The sequence below is a fragment of the Rhinatrema bivittatum genome, chromosome 8, assembly GCF_901001135.1.
Source record: "Rhinatrema bivittatum chromosome 8, aRhiBiv1.1, whole genome shotgun sequence".
Classification (NCBI taxonomy): Eukaryota; Metazoa; Chordata; class Amphibia; order Gymnophiona; family Rhinatrematidae; genus Rhinatrema; species Rhinatrema bivittatum.
In genome coordinates, this window is record NC_042622.1 from 37,090,342 (window position 1) to 37,113,895 (window position 23,554).

General features: G+C 47.5%; 2 protein-coding genes across 3 annotated transcripts in view; one reads left to right on the forward strand and one right to left on the reverse strand.

Moving 5' to 3' along the window:
- Nucleotides 1–23,554, forward strand: part of TTPAL (alpha tocopherol transfer protein like) — a 79,658-nt gene that overhangs the window by 54,349 nt on the left and 1,755 nt on the right. The gene's annotated exons all lie outside the window — the stretch shown is intronic.
- Nucleotides 2,869–23,554, reverse strand: part of SERINC3 (serine incorporator 3) — an 81,551-nt gene continuing 60,865 nt past the window's right edge. For both annotated transcript variants that reach the window (XM_029611834.1, XM_029611833.1), the window contains exons 8-10: nucleotides 15,241–15,418; nucleotides 14,636–14,863; nucleotides 2,869–7,786 (exon numbers count right to left, since the gene is read on the reverse strand). In XM_029611834.1, coding sequence (XP_029467694.1) covers nucleotides 7,645–7,786; nucleotides 14,636–14,863; nucleotides 15,241–15,418 — 548 coding nt within the window. In that variant the 3' untranslated portion in view covers nucleotides 2,869–7,644. The remainder of the gene's footprint in view (nucleotides 7,787–14,635; nucleotides 14,864–15,240; nucleotides 15,419–23,554) is intronic.

Below are 23,554 nucleotides of genomic sequence, written 5' to 3' on the forward strand. Positions count from 1 at the left end.
CTTCCCTGGCCCTTGGACGTACTGCTTTATGTCTTCCACCGTGGCCCCTGATCGGCAGGGGTGCTCCGGTGAATAGAATTGCATCCGGGGGCCGGTTGATCTTGGTGGCGCCGGAGTGGCCCAGACGTCTGTGGTTCGCAGATCTCATCCAGCTCGCGGCGGAGCCACCCCTTCGGTTTCACGGGGCCGCCGGCATTCTTCGTCAGGGACCCGTCTGTTTGGAGGATGCGGCTCACTTTTGTCTCGCGGCTTGGCTTTTGAGAGGGCGCGCTTGAGGACTAAGGGGTACTCCGACGCAGTGATCGCTACGTTGTTGAGAGCTAGAAAACAGTCTACCTCCTTAACCTACATGCGGGTCTGGACGGTTTTTGAGGACTGGTGTGGTTCTCACGAGGTTAACCCCATTCGACCTGCTGTGCCTGAAATTCTAGCTTTTCTTCAAGAGGGCCTCTCGAAGGGGCTGTCATGGAGTACTCTCAAGGTTCAGATTGCTGCCCTTGGTTGCCTTCGGGGTAAGGTCCAAGGGGGTGTCCCTGGCTTGCCACCCAGATGTGACGCGTTTTCTTCGGGGGGCTAAACATTTACGTCCGCCGGTGCGAAATCCGTGTCCATCTTGGAATTTGAATTGTGTGCTCTCAGCTCTTTGTGGAGCACCGTTCGAACCGATCAAGCGGGCGACGCTGAAAGATCTGACTTTGAAGGCGGTGTTTCTGGTCGCCATTACGTCCGCTCGTCGCGTTTCGGAGCTACAGGCCCTGTCTTGTTGGGAACCGTTTTTGCGGTTTACGGAGACGGGGGTGTCTCTGCGGACTGTGCCGTCCTTTTTGCCCAAAGTGGTGTCTTCGTTCCACTTGAATCAGTCTGTGGACCTCCCGGGGTTTTCGCCCGTGGAGCCAACAGACAAGGGGTCAAAGGACTTACGAAGACTTGATGTGCGTAGGATTCTACTTCGGTATCTTGAGGTTACAAATCCTTTCTGGGTTTCTGACCACCTGTTTGTTCTCTGCTCAGGGGCTCGCAGGGGGTCTGCTGCGTCGCGGGCCACCATTGCGCGTTGGCTCAAAGAGGCGATTGGTTCGGCGTATCTTCTGCAAGGCAAGTTGGCACCTCAGGGGCTTCGCGCTCACTCGACTCGGGCGCAAGCCACGTCTTGGGCGGAGGTCTCTCAGGTGTCCACGCAGATGATCTGTAGGGCAGCGACCTGGAAGTAGTTACATACTTTTACCAGACATTATAGACTGGATGTGCAGGCAGCTGAATCTCGGGGCTTTGGAGCGAGTGTTCTCCGAGCGGGACTCTCTGCTTCCCACCCTTGAGGTTTGGCTCTGGTACATCCCAGGTGTCTGGACTGATCCGGGTACGTACAGGGAAATGAAAATTAGTTCTTACCTGATAATTTTCGTTCCTGTAGTACCACGGATCAGTCCAGGCTCCCACCCGTCTGTGTTTTTTGTTGCTGATGAATAGAGGGAGAGTCCGCTCGCTTCACTTGAGTCTTATTGGCTCCTTTTTGGAGATCTATTGACACTGTTTACTTTTTGGACCTGGCCGTTGTGTTTTGTTGCTGGTCCTGATGTTTTCGATTCCAGCCAGGGTGCTGTGTTGAATCGGTTTACATTATGTTTTTCTCATAGTTAGTTAGTCGGACATTTTGATCTTGCTTTGACAGGACGTTCGACTGAGGGGCTGTGGGTGGCACCTTACTATATGTAGGGAGCCCGTCGAGTTTTTCTCTGTCTCCATCTGCTGGTGCGGAGTCACAACCCAGGTGTCTGGACTGATCCGTGGTACTACAGGAACGAAAATTATCAGGTAAGAACTAATTTTCTTTTTTTTTTTTTTTTTAATTCAAAGCAAGTAGGCTGTATCCATTGCAGAGAAGGTAGGAGCTGTTGTCTCTGATCAGAATGCAGATCTTTGAAGGTACTCTGGTTGAGAAAAGGTGACCCATCTTCCACTTCCATGCCCCTTGGCAGCAACATGGCTGCCAGGGCCTCCAGAGCCACCACAGTATCACTCCCTGTTTCTATCACAATAGGGCCTGCTGAGCTAGGCCAGATTGACAGACTAAAGAGTAGCAAATCACCTGGACCAGATGATATGCACACCAGGATTCTGAAAGAACTAAAAATGAAATTTCTAACCAATTAGGTTACAAATTTTTACTATCACTGAAGACTGCCAATGTAACCCCTATATTTAAAAAGGGCTCCAGGGGTGATCCAGGAAACTATAGACCGGTGAGCCTGACTTCAGTACTGGGAAAAATTGTGGAAACTGTTAAAGAATAAAATCACAAAGCATGTAGATATACATGGTTTAATGGGCCACAGCCAGCATGGATTTACCCAAGGGAAGTCTTGCCTCACAAATCTACTTTTTTTTTTTTGAAGGGGTGAATAAACGTGGATAAAGGTGAACCGGTAGATAAGGTGTGTTTGGATTTTCAGAAAGTGATCAACAAAGTCCCACAATGGAGGCTTCTAAGAAAACTAAAAAGTTATGGGATAGGAGGCGATATCCTTTTATGGCATACAAGCTTTATTCTGACCCAGTATGGCATATTTTATGTTCTTATATTACTTATACTGGCAATAATTTGTTTCATTACACTGAATTTTTTTGTGTCAAATTTGTGAGTTTTATCAGCCTGTAAATTGAAAAATTTCAATTAAAAAAATTGGACTGTTTTTGCATTGACATGTGACTACATGAAAAATTATGCACATTTGCCACAGAATTTGCTAACTTTTGCTGCAGTATCTTGAAAAAACTGCCACAGAAATCCAGGGGCTTTTCTAGTAGTATACAGATGCCATTCTATTTCTTGATATAGCTTTGCCACAATGAAGATAAGTTAGTGAAAAAGACAGATACAAAAAATTTTATTAAATGTTTACAGTGCACATCTTTCAAATCCATCTTTTCAAATACACAAACCTGGCATTATAAAATGCTTTCATCAAAACACATTAGAACCAACCATTTTCATCTGCAACAAAACCCACATAAGAATTTTAACTTGTGTGCAGCATAGGGAATGTGGCTCACGGAGAATACAAAATGCAAAAAGATATTGATCATAAAGCTTCAAACAAAATGAATACACGGGGGGGGGGGGGGGGGGGATGTCACCAACCTAAATGGCCACCTGAAGCTCTCCTTCCTAATGTTGGCAGCCTTCAATCAGCAATATCTAAGCACTAAGTGGAGTTTAAAGCCTGAAGATGTCAACTAAGAAGAAAGTGGCAGATTTAAAACAGTTTTCATTTTCGAAAGTAGGAGACTAGTTCTGCAGCGATACTGGTGATCCAGGGCCTACAAGTGCGCCGGACCCGATTTGGTGGGAAAGCACTGCAACTGCTGTCCAGACTTCCTCTGAGGTAGACTTACCCTCAGGTGCTGAATTCCGTGAAAGTTTTAATACCTTTCCTGAGGTTGCAAAACCAAACAAAGCTGAATTAATGTCAATGTCGTTGAAATTGCAAGAGGACCTACAAGAAATTGGGCACTGCCTAGACGAATACAGGCTGCCCCTGGTTATACTAATGGGCAGGTTAAGGTTGCTGACGCTAATAATTTTTTATACAAATAGCTCAAGGATAAACATCAAGCTGGTTTCTAACGTACATGATTACAACAAGGTGACCACCTTGATATAGCAGTACAATCATAGGTAGATTATATTTTCACTTCTGTACCATATAGCTTTTATCACTTGCTCACCTTTTTTGTCTAATATCCAAGTGTGTTTTCCTTCTTTCTAATATTTAATTATTTATGTCAGTATGGTGTATGTGTGTTTATATATGGTTTTTGTTTGTTTTCAATTGGTTTTAGATGTTCAAATTGGCTTATATTTGTTATATCTGTTTTTACAATAGCTCCTGAAGCAGCTCAGAATAGAGCGAAACTTGGCCTGAGTCAGGCTTTTTTATGACTGTTTGTACTAATAAAATATCCTTGGTGTTTACCGATCTTCATTTGGTCACTATCCATCTGTGAGGACTACCATCCTTGCTTGCCCTGGGAGAAAATCCAGTTGAGGTCCACACTATTAGCCAAAATATCTGTGCTTGAACATTCACATAAGTGTACCCTGTTGCCCTTCACAGATACGCAAATTCAAATTCTTAGAGGGGAATTGTGGGTATTGGACGCAGACCTCATTGCACATCAATCTAACTTAGTTTATCAGACTCATTTGGAATGAGGCAATACGGCTGGGAGACTGTTAGCCCGCAAATTAAAATCTAGGGAATGCCAGAATAAAATTACCAAGATTAAAAACTTAGGGGGCCACTTACTGTCTTCAGTGGACATTAGGAGACTGTTTTCTCAATTCTACAGTGAGTTGTATGGTAGAGACTGATGCATATCCGCAGGATGTTGATATTCCTAAGTTATCACCAGAGCAACAGCTTCTGCTGAATAGTGAAATTCAATCAATGGAGGTTTTACAGTAATTCAAGATCTAAAGGTCAATAAATCTCTGGGCATAGACAGTTTTTCTCCCAAATTCTATAAAATTTTTACCCCTTACATTGTGGGTCCTCTGTCAAAGATGTTTAATGTTATACGGGAAAGGGCCCCTCTGTTGGAGGGTACTGACTTAGCAGGGATAACTGTTTTAGCAAAACCGGAGAGAGACCCTTCGCTCTGCGGCTCATACAGGCTGATGTCTCTACTGAATATTGACCTTAAAATATTGGCCAAATTCATTACTAATAGGATGAACATGTTTATTAGCAGTTTAATTCACTCGAACCAAGCAAGATTTATTCCTCAACATATGGCTGCAGATAACGTGCATAAAATCATTGACACATGGTACTCCTCCAGAGCCCAAATACTAAACGGTTCTTTTGTCTATTGATGCTGAGAAAGCATTCGATATGGTGCACTGAGAGTAATTGTTTAAGGTGTTGGCCAAAATGCACTTTGGGCCAACTGGGTGGATTAGGAAACTGTATGAACATCTACAGGCCTGTGTTAAAGTCAATGGGGGTTATTATGAATCTTTTTCTGTTAACAGAGGAACACATCAAGGGTGTCCCTTATCTCCTTTATTGTTTGCCCTGTTTTTGGAGTTTTTTGCGACTAAAATTAGGAGTAATAAAGGTATTAAGGGTGACCTGATTGGGGAAGGGATCTACAAGCTTTCTTTGTTTGCTGATTATTTTATGTTCACCTTATCTCAGCCCAAGGAATCATTACAAGAGGTAATGCTGGAACTTTGTAGTTTCAACAAGGTTTCTGGATTTAAAATCAATTTTGAGAAATTGAAATTTTAAATCTGTCCCTTTGCAATCTCTTGCAATTTTGCATACTGCCTTCCCTTTTAAATGGGTTCTTAAGTACCCTAAGTATCTAGGGATTTATCTGGATTGGAATACTGAGGATTTATTCGCCCATAGCTTTTCTCCTCTGGTGGTCTCCCTATATAAGGATTTAATACGATGGGAAAGTATGGTGCTATCATGGTTTGGGAGACTGGAAACAAAGATGAATATTCTGCCACGCTTTATTTTTTTTATCAAACTCTGCCTATTTATCTCTCACCCAAATTGTTAAAATAATGGCAGAAGCGCTTGTTTGCATTTATTTGGAAAAGACTTCTACCTTGAGTGTCAAAAGATATCTTTATATCAACCTAAACTTCAAGGTGGATTGGGGGCACCAAACTTGGTTTGGTATTATGTTTCGGCTCAACTCAGGGCCATGGTTGACTGGCATAGGAAGAGGGACCAGAAACAATGAGGGTCATCAAACAGAGCTTAGTGGATCACATGCCCTTGTCCGCAATGATCTGGCAGCCTAAGTAGACAGTACCAGGTCTGTGACATGTCACCGTGCACTACCATCACTATACGCCTTTGGCAGCACTGGCGAGAGAGAAACTATGTTTATAGTACCTCTATTTACCATAACCTTGATTTTAGGCCAGGGTTGGAAAATGGACAGTCTCGTACTTTGTTGGCTAGAGGCCTCACCTTCACTGAGGAGGTTTGGGAAGGAGGCGACACGTTACCATGGGAAGAGTTTAGAAAAAAATTTTTCCTTGTACTACTTTTCTGCGGTATATTCAACTACACCACTTTTTTATCATCACCAGAAGTACGGCGGGACCCTATTCTGGGAAAGACGCTCTTGGCTATTGATGCATGGTCGACAAACTTATGGGGGGGTGATCTCTAAATTGTATACTTTATTGAATAAAGAGCTGAAGGGTAAGCATTCTCATATGGCGGCATGGGAAAGGGATGTTTGTTCCTTGCTGAGCAAGATTGAGATCCGATTTTTCTACATACAATTAAGAGTTCCATCGCAGTAGGCATTTTAGAAAACTCTTATAAATTGTTGTTTAGATAGCACTTCATTCCATCGCATTGCATGTACCCCAAACTTAGCAATAGCCGTTGAAGGTTGTGTGGTGAAACGGGGTCTTTTTACCACATTTGGTGGGGCTGTCCCTTTTTTTGGTTCCCTTTTGGCAGACGGTCTACACCTTTGTGGAAACAAACATGACTGCAATTAATGCCATGTGTACAGTCAGCTTTATTAAATATTCCAATCTTAAAGGGTGACAACTTAGTTCAACTGCTAATACATCATATATTCCTGGCTGCGCGGGGTAAGATTGCTCTGAAATGGAGAGCACCTGACGTGCCATCTCTTTGTAATATGCTTCACCGCCTTGATAAAATTTACCTCTTAAGTAAAATGACTGCGCTGTGTAAGCAAGCAATGTCATGATTTGAGAAGATTTGGGCTCCCTATACGGTGTAGAAGGCCTCTTATCCTTAAGGGGTTTATACAATTTGGCATACAGGCTGAGTAACACACTGTAATTGCTGCTTATGGTTGTTTCTGGATATTCTCTCTATTGGAATGCATTACTATGCTGCGGGGTGAGTTTGTTATGTTTAGTTTACTATGTTATTTTTGGATTTTTCAGGATGTGATGAGTTATATTTCCCTCTTGTACATCCCTTCTTTTCTTTTGTACAGTAGAGAGTGATGGGTGGTAGGGAAAGGGTAATGGAGGTAATGCATAATATTCTTGATATAATATGGAGGAGGAATTCAATTAAAAAATAAATGAATACACTTAGCAACAGACATGGACTTGCAGCTTCATTCCATCTCTAAATGCAATGCCAAAACGTATTAATCTAATGCAGGAAAAAAATATGCACAAACTAATACAACTCCATTCCATGGACTGAAAATTATTTCCCATAGTGCAGAAAAACGAGTAGTTAAAAAGGTTACACGTTCCTTTTACAAAATTTGATGCTTTAGTAAAATAGTGCATTTATTTATAAACAAAATGTGTTCAGTAGAATGCTTTCTAATGGGAATATATTACTAACAATAACATTTCTATTAAAAAAAATTGTCAGAATAGATGTGACCTTTTCTCTCTATATAACACAGCTCAGCTGCAGTAGATAAATGTAGTAGCAATATGACAAAATTAAAATAGCTGATTCATTAAGCTTTTGGTCTGCTATCTGTATAGGATTATACTGTGTTTAGTCTTGTATTTTGGAAATTTTAGCAGAAGAAAAAAAAAACTGATGCACTATTAAGATTTGGCTTTCTGCAGAAAATAATATTTTTTTCTTGTTTGTGAAAAAGTTAACTGAAATCGCGATAATTGTGCAGAACAAGAGGTGCCAGTAAACTCAAGCCATACAGAAGGAGACAGACCCAGCTTGAAGCAATCTTCACCCACACTACTGGCCATGTGCTTGTCATGGTTTTAAAGTCTGCATCAGGGCTGGAGAGAGAGAGAGAGCAAAACAAAAAAATTTATTTCTGCATTGCAAAACCAAAACTTGTTTCCAAATTTGTTTAAAACAGCACTGAGGTACACACAAAATATGACTTACTTTACCACAATTTCACCCATTCCATTCATGTGACAGATTACAGAGTGAATTTATCTAGAGTTATTCACACTATAGGAAACTTCTCAAGTAGCTATAAGAAAATTATTCCTTACTTGCTAATTTTCGTTCTTGTAGTACTAAGGATCAGTCCAGACAGTGGGTTATGTCCCCCGTCCAGCAGATGGAGTCAGAGCAAACTTCGGAGGGTGCTGGCATATAAGCTGGTGCACCCTCCACAGATCCTCAGTATCGAGAATATCAAAGCCAAGACAGAACACTTGCCAAACAGAGAAGGATGGATGAAGCACCTTCAAAATTGAACCTATATAACTGGATAAACAATGCAACTTGCAAAGAGAACTGTCGAAGTAATAAGAATAAGAATAACGGAGCAACAGACCGTAGGAGAGCGAGGGACAGGAGAAGAAACATACACGAGCAGGTGTCTGACCAAGACCGAGCAAAGCCCGGGTGGGCATCTGGACTGATCCTTAGTACTACAGGAACGAAAATTAGCAGGTAAGGAATAATTTTCTTTTCCCTGTACGTACCAGGATCAGTCCAGACAGTGGGATGTACCAAAGCTTCCCTAAACTGGGTGGGTCCCTGAAGACCCTGCTCGGAGCACCCTGTCCCCAAAGCAACCAGACTCACATACCAGTGATTGCAGCCGGTAATGCTTCGCGAAGGTGTGCAGTGATTTCCAAGTCGCTGCTCGACAGATTTCCTGAATCGGAACATGTTCTACGCTAATTGGCTGAAATGTAAATATTGCATTGTTCAATCTCTCCCCTCTTCCAGCTCCAAGTTAATTTTCCCTGTTTTATTGTTTTATTGTAACTTTCTCACCCTTCAATTGATTCTCTGTATTTAAAGTTCACAGTTCTATTGGGAATATTGTTATCACGTTACCTTATGCTTTTCACACATTGTTAATTGTAAACCGGGTTGATGTGATGCCAGTCATGAAACTCGGTATAACAAAAACAATAAATAAATAAATAAATGTTGAGACTCCGCCCGGGAAGTAGCCTGGGCGCGCAAGGAATGAGCCTTGATCCCCGCCGGGGGGACCTTGCCAGCGCCAATGTAGGCAGAGACTACCGCTTCCTTAAGCCACCTCGCTATAGTAGTCTTTGACGCTTGAAGGCCTTTCTTGTTCCCCGACCAGAGAACGAAGAGATGATCGGATGCCCGGAATTCGTTTGTCACCTCCAGGTAGTGCAGGAGAATGCGCTTTACGTCTAGGCGCTGGAGCGACGTGGGGGCATCTGACGGGAAGGCCAGCAAGTCCACCCACTGGTTCAAGTGGAAGGAAGAAACTACCTTAGGCAGGAACGATGGCACCGTCCAAATGGAGACTCCCGAATCCGTGAAACGCAGGAAAGGCTCCCTACAAGAGAGGGCCTGGAGCTCAGAGATGCGCCTCGCCGAAGCTATGGCTACCAGAAACACCGCTTTTAGGGTGATGTCCCTGAGGGAAGCCTGCCGCAGCGGCTCGAAGGGAGACACCCGGAGAACCAGATTGAGATTCCAGGAGGGATAAGGAAGACGCACCGGCGGCCGCAGGTGCTTGACCCCTTTGAGAAACCTCGAGATGTCCGGGTGAGCCAAGGGATCCGTTCTTCCCGTGGTGCGGGCCAGGGAGGCTAAAGCTGAGACTTGCACACGCAGCGAATTGTAGGAGAGCCCCTTCTCCAACTCCTCCTGGAGGAAGGCCAGAATCTGTTGTAGCGAAGCTGTAGTCGCGGAAACCTTGTGTCCGGAACACCAGCATTCAAACACCTTCCAGACCCGTACATAAGTGACTGATGTTGAGGTCTTACGCGCCTTAAGGAGGGTGTCTACAACGGAGCCTGCGTATCCCTTGCGCAGGAGACTCTGCCTCTCAAAAGCCAGGCTGCGAGACAGAAGTGTTCCGCCTGATCCGAAAATACCGGACCCTGATGAAGCAGCCGCGGCAGGTGCGAGAACCGCAGAGGCCCTTCCACCACCATGTTGAGAAGGTCTGCGAACCATGGGCGCCGCGGCCATTCCGGAGCCACGAGAATTACCGCTCCTGGATGATTTTCTATCCTCCTTAGAACCTTGCCCACCAGTGGCCACGGAGGGAAGATGTATAGGAGGAGCCGGGGCGGCCAGGGGAGAACCAGGGTGTCCACCCCTTCTGCAGCATGATCCCTTCTTCGGCTGAAGAATAGAGGAGCCTTCGCATTGGAGGACGTTGCCATGAGGTCCATGGCGGGCGTCCCCCAGCGCCGTGAGATGATCGACATCGCCTCGTCGGAGAGAGACCATTCCCCGGAATCCAGCGTCTGACGACTCAAGTAGTCGGCTTGAATGTTGTCTACCCCTGCAATGTGGGAGGCCGCCAGGCGGTCGAGGAAACGTTCTGCCCAGGCCATGAGCCGTGCCGCTTCGAGGGCCACCACACGGCTTTTGGTGCCTCCTTGTCGGTTGATGTAAGCCACCGTGGTCGCATTGTCCGAGAGGACCCGAACCGCCTGGTGTAAAAGCAGAGGCAGGAAATGCATGAGCGCCAGGCGTACCGCCCTGGTCTCCAGGCGGTTGATCGGCCACGTCGCCTGTTCCTTCGTCCACTGCCCCTGGGCCGAACTTCGGAGACAAACAGCCCCCCAAACCAGTCAGACTGGCATCGGTAGTGACCACTACCCAATCCGGCGACTCCAGAGGGCAACCTTGAGCCAGGTTCCTGGGGTTCAGCCACCAGCGCAGGCTGAGCCTGGCGGTCGGCAATAGAGGGAGCACCGCTTGATAGTCCCGAGAGACCGGCTTCCATCGCGAGAGCAGCGCCATTTGTAGAGGTCCGAGGTGCGCAAAGGCCCACGGTACTAGGTTGATTGCAAAGGCCATTGATCCCAGGATCTACAGGTAATCCCACGCCGTGGGAACCAGAAGAGATGAAAAGTGAAGGATTTGCTCCCTCAGTGCTTGAGCCTTGTCCGGGTGCAGGAAGACCTTGCCCTGAGCCGTGTCGAAACGCGCCCCGAGGAAGTCCAGCTGTTGAGATGGAAGTAAGCTGCTCTTGCCAAAGTTGACCACCCAGCCGAGGGACTGGAGGAAATAGACTACTCTGTCGACCGCCTGCTGCCCCTGCGAGAAAGTCTTCGCCCGGATGAGCCAATCGTCCAGGTAAGGGTGGACTAGGATCCCTTCTCGCCGGAGCACGGCCGCCATCCCTTCTCGCCGGAGCACGGCCGCCACTACCACCATTATCTTGGTGAAAGTCCTGGGCGTGGTCACCAGCCCGAAGGGAAGGGCCTGGAACTGAAAGTGTTGGCCCAGTATCTTGAAACGAAGGAACTTGTGATGGGCCGGCAGAATCGGAATGTGCAGATAGGCCTCCGTCAGGTCCAGGGAGGCTAGGAATTCTCCCTGATGCACCTCCACTATGACGGAGCGAAGAGTTTCCATGCGGAACCGGGGTATCCGGAGGGCCTTGTTGACTTCCTTGAGGTCCAGGATGGGCCAGAAGGAGCCATCCTTTTTGGGCACCACGAAATAAATGGAATAATGCCCCGAGCCCACCTCTCCGAAGGGGACGGGCGAGATGGCTCCCAGGGCCAGAAGTCTGTCCAGCGTGCTCCGTACCCCCAGGCGCTTGGGACTGGACCCGCAGGGTGAGAAGATGAACCTGTCTCTGGGGAGCTGCAGCAAGTCCAATGCATAACCGTGTCTTAGGATATCCAGGACCCACTGGTCCGTAGTGATGTTGGCCCACTCCTCGTAGAACCAGGCTATTCGTCCTCCAATCAGAGGTAGAGGGGAATGGGCCATCCTGGCATCATTGGGGAGACTTGCCAGAGGCTCCCTGCGCCGATGAGTCCCTGGGCGGTCTACGGCCGCGAAAGGACAGGGGCCACGATTGTGACCTGGCTGAGGGGTTTCTGGGGCCTTGCTACCGGGTGCCCCGAAATCGCCGTTGAGAGCGAGGGCAGTTCCTGGAGAAAGAAGAGGACGGACGATATGGTCGCTGACGATCCTCCGGTAGTCTGTGTACCGAATTTTCCCCCAGGGATTTGATGATCTGGTCAAGATCTTCACCGAAAAGGAACCTACCCTTGAAGGGTAGGGCCCCCAGGCTAGATTTGGACGAGGCGTCCGCCGCCCAGTTCCGTAGCCACAGCAGGCGCCTGGCGGAAACTGCCGAAACCATAGTCCTCGCCTGGACCCGCAGCAGATCATGGAGGGCATCGGCCCCGTAAGCAATGACGGCCTCCAGACGGTCCGCTTGCGCCGCCTCCTCCGGTGGCAGTTGCTGGGAAGTGAGGAGCTGCTGAACCCACCGAAGACCGGCTCTCTGGGTAAGGGAGCCGCAGATAGCCGCGCGGACCCCCAGCGCCGAGACCTCAAAGATCTTTTTAAGGCAGACTTCTAATTTCCTGTCCTGTAGGTCCCGCAGGGCTGTTCCCCCCGTTACCGGGATGGTGGTTCTCTTAGTGACGGCAGAAACCGCCGAGTCGACCTTGGGTACCTTAAGCAGGTCCAGGAAGTCGCCGGGGAGAGGATAGAGCTTGTCCATTGCCCTGCCGACCCGGAGGGACGCCTCCGGTGTGTCCCACTCCCGCACCAGCAGGTGGAGAAACGACTCATGGATTGGAAAATTCCGTGGCACGGAATTTGGTGCTAGCTGAGGCTACGGAGGGAGCCGGTGGGCCCCGGCGGCTCAACGGGGGGGGTCGAGGTCCAATTCCTGGAGGACGTGTGGAATGAGATCAGACAGCTCTTCCTTGCAGAAAATCCGTAGCACCCTCGGGTCGTCACACTCCAGGTGCGCTGCAAGGAGCGAATCATCGTCTGCCGTTGACGCCGGGTCACTCCCTGGGTCCGGAGCTGGAGGCGCCCCACTCGGCGGAAGGACTAGAGGTACCCTGGGCCCCCCCCCCCCCACGGTACCCTGATTGGGGCTCACCGCACCCCCCAAGCGGGGCACCTTCGCCGGCGTGGGAGCCGCCGATGGCCCCCGGTCGGCTGTAGGCTCTGGAGATACGCCTGGTGCATCAATACCACGAAGTCGGCCGAAAACCCGGCTGGCGGCGGAGGGGGGGGAAGAAGGGGTCTCTGGGGGGGCCCGGGGTGGCGCCCGGGTCCCGAATCGGCGTCTGGCGCGGAGAAAAATCATGCTGAGTCTCCTCAGCATCAGAGTCTATGCCGCTCTCCAGCTCTAAAATGGCCGCCGCTCCCGCCAAAGGAGGGGGCGGGGCTATCCCCCAGGGCAGCGGCGCTCCGAGCGCGGCGGCGAAGAAGCCGGGGGAGCTAGGCTGGTCTCCCCCCCAGGGAGACATTTACTGCAGGAGCCATCCCGCGATCCGCCCTGCCCCGAGCTGCCACAGGAAGGGCACCTAACGCGCTGCATGGCGCGGGCCTGGGGGGGGGGGGGGGGGGGGGGGGGGGGAGAGCGCCGGCGCAGAGGCCCGGATCCGGGGAAAATCACGCCGCGGGAGGAGCAGGCTCGTGCCGCCCCGGCTCAACTCCGCTAACCCTCCCCTCAGGAGTGGCAAGGGGATGGGACCTCCCTGCAGCCCCAGGGAATGTACGTCGCAGGGCCGAGGGGGAGGGTCCGAGCGCAGCGCGAAAGAGGGGAGAGGCTGGCACCACCAGCATCCACCTGCTCCATCCTACCGAAGAAGCTGCAACACAAAATAACAGCCAAAACTTACCGCCGAAGGACAGGAGAGAGAGGAAGAGCAGAAAGGAACACAGTCCTGCTAGCAAGCCCACCAGGGCTGCAAGGCCCGGACAAAGAGACCCCCAGAAATATGAAAACTTTTTTTTTTTTTTTTTTTTGAAACCCAGGCCTGCTTGATCCTATCCTTGAGGAAAGAGAGAAGAAGAACAAGTGTGGAACCGAATCCACTCACTAGGGGAGACAAGGGTTCCCCTCCTCACATCTGCTGGAGTCAGAGAGATACTGAGGATCTGTGGAGGGTGCACCAGCTTATATGCCAGCACCCTCCGAAGTTTGCTCTGACTCCATCTGCTGGACGGGGGACATAACCCACTGTCTGGACTGATCCTGGTACGTACAGGGAACTATCTGTTTCTTTTCTTATCCTTTGCAGGTTTTCCCATCAGATCAACGATATAAATACAGTTTAGGGTAGATTTTCAAAGAATGCGTGCAGCTCCCAGCACACGCACATGGACGTGGCAATTTTATAACGTGCGCATGTTATAAAATATGATTCCTGCATGCACATGAGCACCTGATTTTTGTATTGGTGCGAGCATGTGCGGGTGGATCGCAACTCGTGTGCGAAAGGGGGGGGGGGGATTTTTAGTTAAGAACTTGCCTCGAAGCGATCGGGCCTACACCAATTCCCTCCCAATCCGCTCCAATTAAGAAGTGAACTGGAAGGGAACTTTCCTATCCCCCTACCTTACCTTCCTCCCTTTTCCCCTCTCCTCCCCGACCCCTAAACCTACCCTAACCAACCTCTTTCTCCCCCCCCCCCAAAACGTACCTGCTCCTTTGAGAGCAGTAAGTTCCGCACGCCGGCCAGCTGCCAGCATATGCTTCCCCGAGACAGAGCCCAATGGCCGCTGGCCTGGTTGGTCCCCACCCAAACCCCACCCCTTTCACAAAGCTCGGCAGATACTCGCATGGCCAGGTCATTGCGAAAATGCGCTTGGCACATGCACGGCCTGGCCACGTGTGTACCTCCCGGTATTTGCGCATGCCGGGTTATTAAAATTTGGCCTTTTTGTGTTCTCACCTGTACCAGTTAGTAAGAGTCATCATAATGTAGAGTGATGCAAGAGCCAGCAAAAGAAGAAAGAAGGAATAGCTGTACTGGACTCCATCTTTTTCATTGTCCACAGCACGACGAATTACTGCCTCCTCATCTCCACTCCCGCTGTTTCCAACAGAATCATCTAGTACCACACATTCATTGCTAGATATAGTTAGCTTGTTCACCTGGCTGTTGTTGGAAGATCGGATGCTGACAATGGCAAGAAAGAAAAAACAAGTGAAAAATGGAACGTTCAGAGAGTAATACTACTTTAACTTAGGCTTTACACACCAGAACTGAGAAAGTATTTTCAAGCACCAAAAGCTTTAAAAATATTTTTGAAACAATTCTTTTTTTATTCAAATATTTCTAGTCTTTTGCCTGAGGCACTGTGGTAAGCATTAAATCTGTAGGTGTACGTCAAGTCAGCCAGTTCCACCGCTGCTCCGGCAACTTCTGTATTTTTCTTATGCATCTTTCAGTCCCTGATAGACTGCTACAATTTTATTCATACAAAGATAGGTAAACATTTCATTCTGGTCTGTTTTGAACCTCACTTGCACATTCAGTTACTCTTCTTTCCTTACCTAGAATACAAAAGACAAAACACAAAAATGAGCAGTCCAATAATGCTCTGTGTATCCCACCACTTCAAGGATTTTGGTGGGACAGGAGCAGCAGGTACGACAGTTTGATTGGCTGGAGAGAACGTAGGTGCAATACTCTGAGAGATGATATTCAGTAAACTCGGGTTACAGTTGCGCTCTGAAAAAGATTAAAACATGGTGCTGCCTATTACCATCGGTGCCTTCAGGTTCTACCTCATTTTTTTTACCGAATCTTATTTATTCATTGTTGCATAAAGCTTTTCTCTTAATATTTTTTAAAAGCCAGCTTCGATATTAGACTGTACTAAATCATCTACAGGTTTTACTGACATTCTCTGCACTACACCTCCACATTGCTTGGCTATCTGCTGCTCTTTTCTACAGAGTTCCAGAAATTAAACTTGAATGAATAAAAGCTCAACTTGTGAACTATCATCATGGAATAAACTAACACAATGGATGCTGAGATTTCTAGCACTAAAGCATAAAAATAAAATGTCATCAACACAGAATTCTGTTCCATTTTGGGGATACCAGAGTCTGGCAAGACAGATTTACTAGACTTTTCAAAATTACAATGTTTTAAAAAACTCATGTAAAAGTGAGTAATAGGTACATATTTAGGAGCTTATGCATGCCATGGATGCAGGGGCGGCTCAAGGCAATCTGCTGCCCGAGGTGAGGGATGAGATGGTGCCCCCCGCCCCAAAAGCACAGCACAGGTCAAATCATTGAGGGGGTCATGGGTGGGCAGAGAGTCCCCCTGGAGTCTGGCCCTTCCGGTGACTGGAAATGCTACAGAAGGGGAGAAAGGAAGGGTCAGAATTCCCAAAGAGATGGCAGACAGTGCATCACTGATATTTCTTGGAAGCTGGCAACCCTGCTACACTCCCAGGAAGACTACAACCTGCCTCCCACATTTCCGCAGCATTTGCCCCCCCCCCCCCCCCGGAGAAGTGGGAAATGGTGAATAGTGGGGGCTCAGGGTGTGGCACACTCCCTCCAGGTCGGTGCAAGGATATCAGGCAAACTTTACACACTAGCCCTCACCACCACAATTAAAAACGGTGTATTTATAACAGATTGTACATTTTTTTTTCTTTTATATACATATTTATATATACATATTTATATGCATATATATATACATATACATCTTTTATATACATATATATGAAAACAGATATTCATAGTCTTCCAAGGGAAAAATACCACAGCAACATGTATATTATTTTTACATCACTGCATTAGTGCCAACCAGAAAACTCTGCAAAAAAGACATTTGTTATTAGGCCTATTGTAAAATACATTTGATGTGGGCTTGGACTTCAGAAAGCCATGAGTAAACTGAACAATGACAATATGGTAAACCTATTAGGATGGATTTTATGTTTACCCTGTAATCTTAGTACAATATGTTTGCTATAAGCGGCCTAGATATTTTTAAAATAAACTTCCCATACTAAAAGAGCACAAAATGCCAGAACTCAAGCAGTAACAACCCTACCTTTGAAAAGACAACACTACAAATATGACACCAGATTCTAAAACACCAATACACCTCCTATTAGGAATAAGCCAGGCTGCTAGATCCCTACGCAGAAAATACATGTTACTTCGATCACACATGTAGAACGCAGATGGATCGACACCAAATATAGAATAAAATATAAAAGCAAGTTTGCTTACCGTAAACAGTGTTTTCCGTAGATAGCAGGGAATTTAGCCATGCATAGTGGGTGGCGTCGTCTGTGACAACATGGAGGCGGTGCTTTCTCTCTAAGCACGAAGAGCTTTGAAGTGCGCATGAGCACCACTTCCTGCGCTCGAGCCTGCCTCAGTTGGTTTTCCAAGCTAATGTCGAAGTAGGTGTTGTAAGAAGTGAGGCTGTCCAGGGAGGTGGGAGGGAATGCATGGCTAAATTCCCTATCTACAGAAAACACCGTTTACGGTAAGCAAACTTGCTTTTTTCCGTCGATAAGCAGGGCATTTAGCCATGCATAGTGGGACTCCCAAGCGTATAGGTTGCAGACATGAAAAACATTAGAAAAAACAGTAATATTAAAGAGAAAAACTGTTTATTAAGAACAATTTATTCAAAATGGGTTTTGGGGGTTTTTTTTGCAATCGGTAGAACGTGGACAGCTATCGTGAGCTAGAAAAATTCTGTAGAATTGCAGAACAGAGTGAGGAATCTGCTGTCGACTGCTGGTCGAGACAATAGTGAGAAGTAAAGGTATGAATGGAAGACCAGGTCGCTGCTCTGCAGATGTCCTGAATTGGCCCTCCCCGGATATGCGCAATGGAAGTTGCCGTTGCTCTTATTTGATTGGGCTTTAACAGGAGCCACAAGTGGCGTGGTTTTGGTAGTATAGCAGTATTGGATACAAGCTGTCAGCCAGTTAGAGAGAGTTTCGAAACTGGTTGGGCCTGGATTGTTCGGGTTGAAGGAAACAAACAATTGTGATGCATATGTCTGATGGTTTCAGTAGTGCTTTTGTAATAAGCTAAAGCTCGTTTACAGTCTAGGGCAGAGCTTTCCAAACTTTTCATGTTGGTGACACACTTTTTAGACAAACATAATTTCGTGACACAGTAATTCAATCTACCAGCAAACCAGAAGTTAAAGATTAAACGAACAAAATGTATTTCAACAATTTATGTATGTTTCCTTAAATATATACATAAATAAAATGTTTCACAACACAACCTATCTCATAATAAATATTTGCAGGCCTCCATTTCCTCCATGCTGATCTCGTACATTGTGAGATCGGCATAGAGAAAGTGCTACTCTTGCACATTCCCAAAGATTACATGTGCCACTCACTAAAAAGTAATTTTTTTTTTTACCTTTGCTGTCTGATCTTAGTTTTCTAATCGGTTGGTCACAGGCTTTTTTTTCCACCTTTCCTTTCACAGGGTCTTTTTTTCTATTTCTTTTCTCTCCATCTGTCTTCCCTCAAACACACAATCAGGTTCTCATTCTCACACGCTATCTCACACATTCTCACACACACAGGCTCTCACTCACATGCAATCTCACACATCCACAGCTCTCACTCTCACATGCCTCTCTCTCATACATACATACATACTGTCTCTCTCGTGCACATGCTGTCTCACTCTCACACACACAGGCTCTCTCACTCCTACATGCTCTCTTGCTCAAGCACAGGCTCTCACTGGCACATGCTGTCCCTCTGCACGGGTTGCCGAAGGATGGGCTCTTCAGAGGCCCTGATCTTCCCTGGCCGTGACATGGGATCTGCAGCGGCCCTGCTATCGGGTTTCCTCCTCTTCTCAGGCTGCCGCGACGTGGGATCCGCAGCGGCCCTGCTATCGGATTTCCTCCTCTTCTCGGGCCGTCGCGACGTGGGATCCGCAACGGCCCATTAATGCTGCTCTTCTTCTGTACGCAGCAGATGCTCCTCCTCCTTCCTGCCCACGCAGCTCCGGCAACGTTTTTCTTCCAGGGCTGCACGGGCAGGAAGGAGGAGGAGTGAACGTGACCCTTTTCTTCGGGCCGTGGTGATGTAAGCTCCACCACTGCCCGCTGATCTTCCTGCTATAGTTCCCTGCTTCCGCCGGCCCTGTGGACCGGGCGACACACCTCCACACTACAGGCGACACACTAATGTGTCCCGACACACACTTTGGAAAGCTCTGGTCTAGGGTGTGCAGGAATTTTTGCTGCTCATCAGTGTGTGGTTTTGGGCAAAAAATTGGTAAGGTGATTGTTTCATTCAAATGAAAAGCAGAAACCACCTTCGGTAGGAAGGAAGGAAGAGTTCGTAAAGCTACTTTATCGTGATGAAACTGAAGATATGGGAAAGTGATTACTAGCGCCTGGAGTTCACTTACCCTCCTCGCAGAAGGGATAGCTACTAGGAAAAGTACTTTCCATGTTAGAAACTTGAGGGAAGAAGGTGACATGGGTTCGAAGGGTGGACTCATCAACGCTTCCAGGACTAAATTGATATCCCATGGCACTACTGGTTTCTTAAAAGGCGGGTCTAAACGTAGTAAACCCTTCATAAATTTAGAAATCAAAGGATGAGATGAGATGGAACAGTCCTGCTGCAAATGATGATAAGCTGCAATGGCTCTAAGGTGAACTCTAATAGATGCAGTTGCCAACCCGAAAAGGGATAAATTATGTAGATAAGTTAGTATTGACTCTGGTGAACAAGAAAAAGTGTCAAGATTGTGGAGTGCACACCATACAGCGTACCGTTTCCATTTGAAGGCATAGTTACGTCTGATGGAAGGTTTCCGTGCTACAATGAGAACATCCATAATGTCGGACGGGAGATGTAAAGAGCTCAGTACTTGCCGTTCAATCTCCATGCTGTTAAATGTAGGGAGGCTTGCATCGAGTGGATCAAGGCTCCTCTGTTCTGGGAAAGGAGGGTTGGGTCCTTTGGCAGAAGAATTGGAGCATGAACGGACAGATGGAGAAGATATGCATATCATGGCTGTCTGGGCCACGCGAGTGCTATGAGGATTAAGTCCGCCGCATCCGCTATACATTTTTGGATTGTGCGTGAGATTAGCGGAATTGGAGGAAAAGCCCTTGTTCCAGGGGATCAGGAACGCATCCTGTGAAGTCTTGTACTTGCTGCGAAGGAGGGAGCAGAATTTTTTCACCTTTCGATTCTCTTCCATTGCAAAGAGGTATGTCTGGAGTTCCCCAGAACTCGAAGATTTTGTTTGTCTCGGTTGGACTGAGCGACCACTTGTGTGGATGGAAAACTCTGCTGAGTCTGTCCGCTTTGGTATTCGTGAGGCCTGGCAGATAGGATGCTTGAAGGAAGATGTGGTTGCATTCCTCCCACTCCCAGATTTGAACCACTTCCTTGCAAAGAATCTAGGAACCGGATCCGCCTTGCTTGTTTATGTAAAACATCGCTACCTGATTATCGGTATGAATCACCAGAAATTTCCCATGTATCCATGTTTGGAATGCTAGTAGGGCATTTTTAGTGTAAAAACTTTTTATTGTTTTCAAATAAACAAATACAACCTCCACAGTGAGGAAAGGGACTCTGCAATCCTCACTAGGAAAACTAACGAAGTAGGAACTACTATTATTCCCTCTTATCCACTCCCTCCCCCCCCCCCCCCCCCCCGGTAACCCCTCCGAGACTACAAGTATTACAGAAACAAAGTTCAAGGATCCGAAATCTGCAGGGCAGTTAGCTCATCCAACCGGATTGTGGACTAGGTCAAACATTGTTGAGAACCAAACTGCGGGCTCTGTGTAGCAAGGATTGCAAGTAAGGCTCCCAAATCTTTAGAAATTTCCGCTTGCGTGTTGGGGAGAATTGTAAAGAGAGAGATTCCATATGCATCAAGCGATGAAATTGGTTTCGCCATTGCCAGAAGGATGGATGAGTCGTCTCTTTCCACTGCAGTAAGATGTTTCTTTCCCACATAGCACGCCTTTTGAAAAAGTATGCGTGTAGACACAGTCCATATTGTCGTTAACAGGAGATGATCAAATAACAGAGCACGTGGGGAGAAGGAAACAGATATCCAACAAACCATTTAAATACTGTAACACCCGTGTCCAAAATTTCCTAATGCATTTACAGTCCCAAAACAAATGTATCAACGATCCCACTTGAAGATTACACTTCCCACATAGGGGTAGATTTTCAAACAAGGCGCGTTGGCGTACTTTTGTTGGCGCTCCAGGCGCCAACAAAAGTACGCGGGATTTTAGTAGATACGCGCGGAGCCGTGCGTATCCGCTAAAATCCTGGATCGGCGCGCGCAAGGCTATGTATTCTGTATAGCCGGCGCGCGCCGAGCCGCGCAGCCTACCCCCGTTCCCTCCGAGGCCGCTCCGAAATCGGAGCGGCCTCGGAGGGAACTTCCTTTTGCCCTCCCCTCACCTTCCCCTCCCTTCCCCTACCTAACCCACCCACCCCGGCCCTGTCTAAGCCCCCCCTTACCTTTGTCGGGGGATTTACGCCTCCCAGAGGGAGGCGTAAATCCCCGCGTGCCAGCAGGCCTCCTGCGCGCCGGGACGCGACCTGGGGGCGGGTCCGGAGGGCGCGGCCACGCCCCCGGGCCCGCCCCCGGAACGCTCCGGACACGCCCCGAAAACGCCGCGCGGTTCGGGCCCGCCCCCGACACGCCCCCTCGCCAAACCCCGGGACTTACGCAAGTCCCGGGGCTCTGCGCGCGCCGGTAGGCCTATGTAAAATAGGCTCACCGGCGCGCAGGGCCCTGCTCGCCTAAATCCGCCCGGATTTGGGCGGATTTAGGCGAGCAGGGCTCTGAAAATCCGCCCCATAGTGACGAACATGTTAGCTGAGAGCGGCAGGGTGTCTGGGTGGAGATATAAGCTCTCCATAGAAATTTATATTGCATTTCTCGGTAATATTGATTGGAAGTCATAGCAGTGATAGAGTGAAATCCTGCTTTAATCATGTTACTGGTCAATTGGAAGGGGCGATCTTTCTCCCAGCGATCTTGTAACAACAGCCACAGATCTTGTCCACTATTCACACTCAGGTGTTTATAGTGGCTGGAGAGGGAGGGGGGTTGATTTTGACCCAAAGACAAGATCTTTTCCAACTTATGAAAGATCGCAGCTTGCATACTCTCAGCCGGCAAGGAGGTAACAATGTTGCAGTTGTAAATAGGAGAATATTTGACCTGTGGATAGACCGTAAATATCTTGTAGTTCCGGCCATGGTAGTAATTTGCCCTGGGTGTCCAATACATGACCCAATTGTGTCACCCCCCTCAAAGCCCATTGTTTAAATCCTATTGACTGGGAGCCAGGTGAGAACTCTGGATTCCCCTTGATGGGGATCAAGTAGGCACAAAGCCATGAAATATCTAGATAGCGAGTAAGGAACAGCCAGGCTTGTCTTATGGGGGCCACCAACAAATCAATGACCTCAGATATCGGTAGCCTCAGAGGATCAACTTGCAATATGAAGTGGAAGTCAAACGGGGCTACAAGAGTTCGCTCTGCCTCCAAATTTACCCAGGAAGAGCTCCCTAGAACCCAGCTGCGCACTATGCGGAGATTACTGGCCACTTTATATATCCCAAGATCCAGAACCGCCAGGCCCCCTTTTCCCCAGGCAGATTTGAGATAATGAAGTGGGATGCGTGCCTTTTTCCCTCTCCACAAAACCCGTCTCATGGACCTTTCAAAGATAGAAAGATCTTTACGCTTCAAAATGATTGGTATGTTTTGGAAAAGATAAAGCCACTTTGGTAAAATAGTCATTTTAAACAAATTTATCCTCCCAGGCGACAAGGGCAATGGCGTCCAGAGTTTCAATTTTTCTTGCCTATGTGAGAGAAGACCGTGAACATTATGATATACCACCTTCACGGAGTGGAAGGATGGAGGGCTGCCGTCTCCAAAAAAAACCCCAAAAAACAGAGGAGTGGGTAAGAGTATGTAAAATTACCGGTGAGGACATAGGCTATAGGTATTGCCAATTATTAGGCTTGTTCAATATTTGTTGATTGTTAATGTGGCTCGCGAGAATGAGGGCTAGTACCTGGAGATAATACCCTTGTTCAATGTACATACACACGGTTAATGAGACTCCAACATTGCTCTAGGCTTCAACAGCAAGAGGAAATGTGGAAGGAAAAAAAAAAAGGATTTGCATTCACAAAAAAGCGAGGTGTAGCTTGCTTGTTACGGCGGTTACTTCCCCAAAACCAAATAAGCCGATACTTTACTTTCAATGCATATCCAGCATAGCTCTCTGCTTCAACGGCAAGGGAGAAAGTCTAATACTTCTCTTTCAACGCATAGCTCTCTGATTCAACAGCAGGGGGAATGTGGAAAAGAGGATCTGTATATGGACAACAACCAACAAGGTCTGAATTGCATAGTCTGGGTGGACAAAGGCATGGGTGTAGCCTGCTTATTGCGGTGGTAACTACCCCTAATTAAGCTAGATATTCACTTGGATGCAGTTCCAGCACTGCTCTCTACATTAATGGTGGGGTGGAAGGGAAATACAACTAAAAGGTACTAAAAGCCAAGCGTAACAAGTATGAGGAAAAAAAAAAGGAAAGAGTCAATAGCTTGCTGGGCAGACTGGATGGGCCATTTGGTCTTCTTCTGCCGTCATTTCTATGTTTCTATTAAACCGATATAACTGGGAAATATGAGACGGGAGAGTGACACCCAAATATTTGATACTATCAACAGCCCATAGTAAAGGGAATGGACCTCCCCATCTCTGCCGAAGCGTGGTAGGGAATGCTAAAGCTTCTGACTTGTCCGTATTTAGTCTTAGCCCTG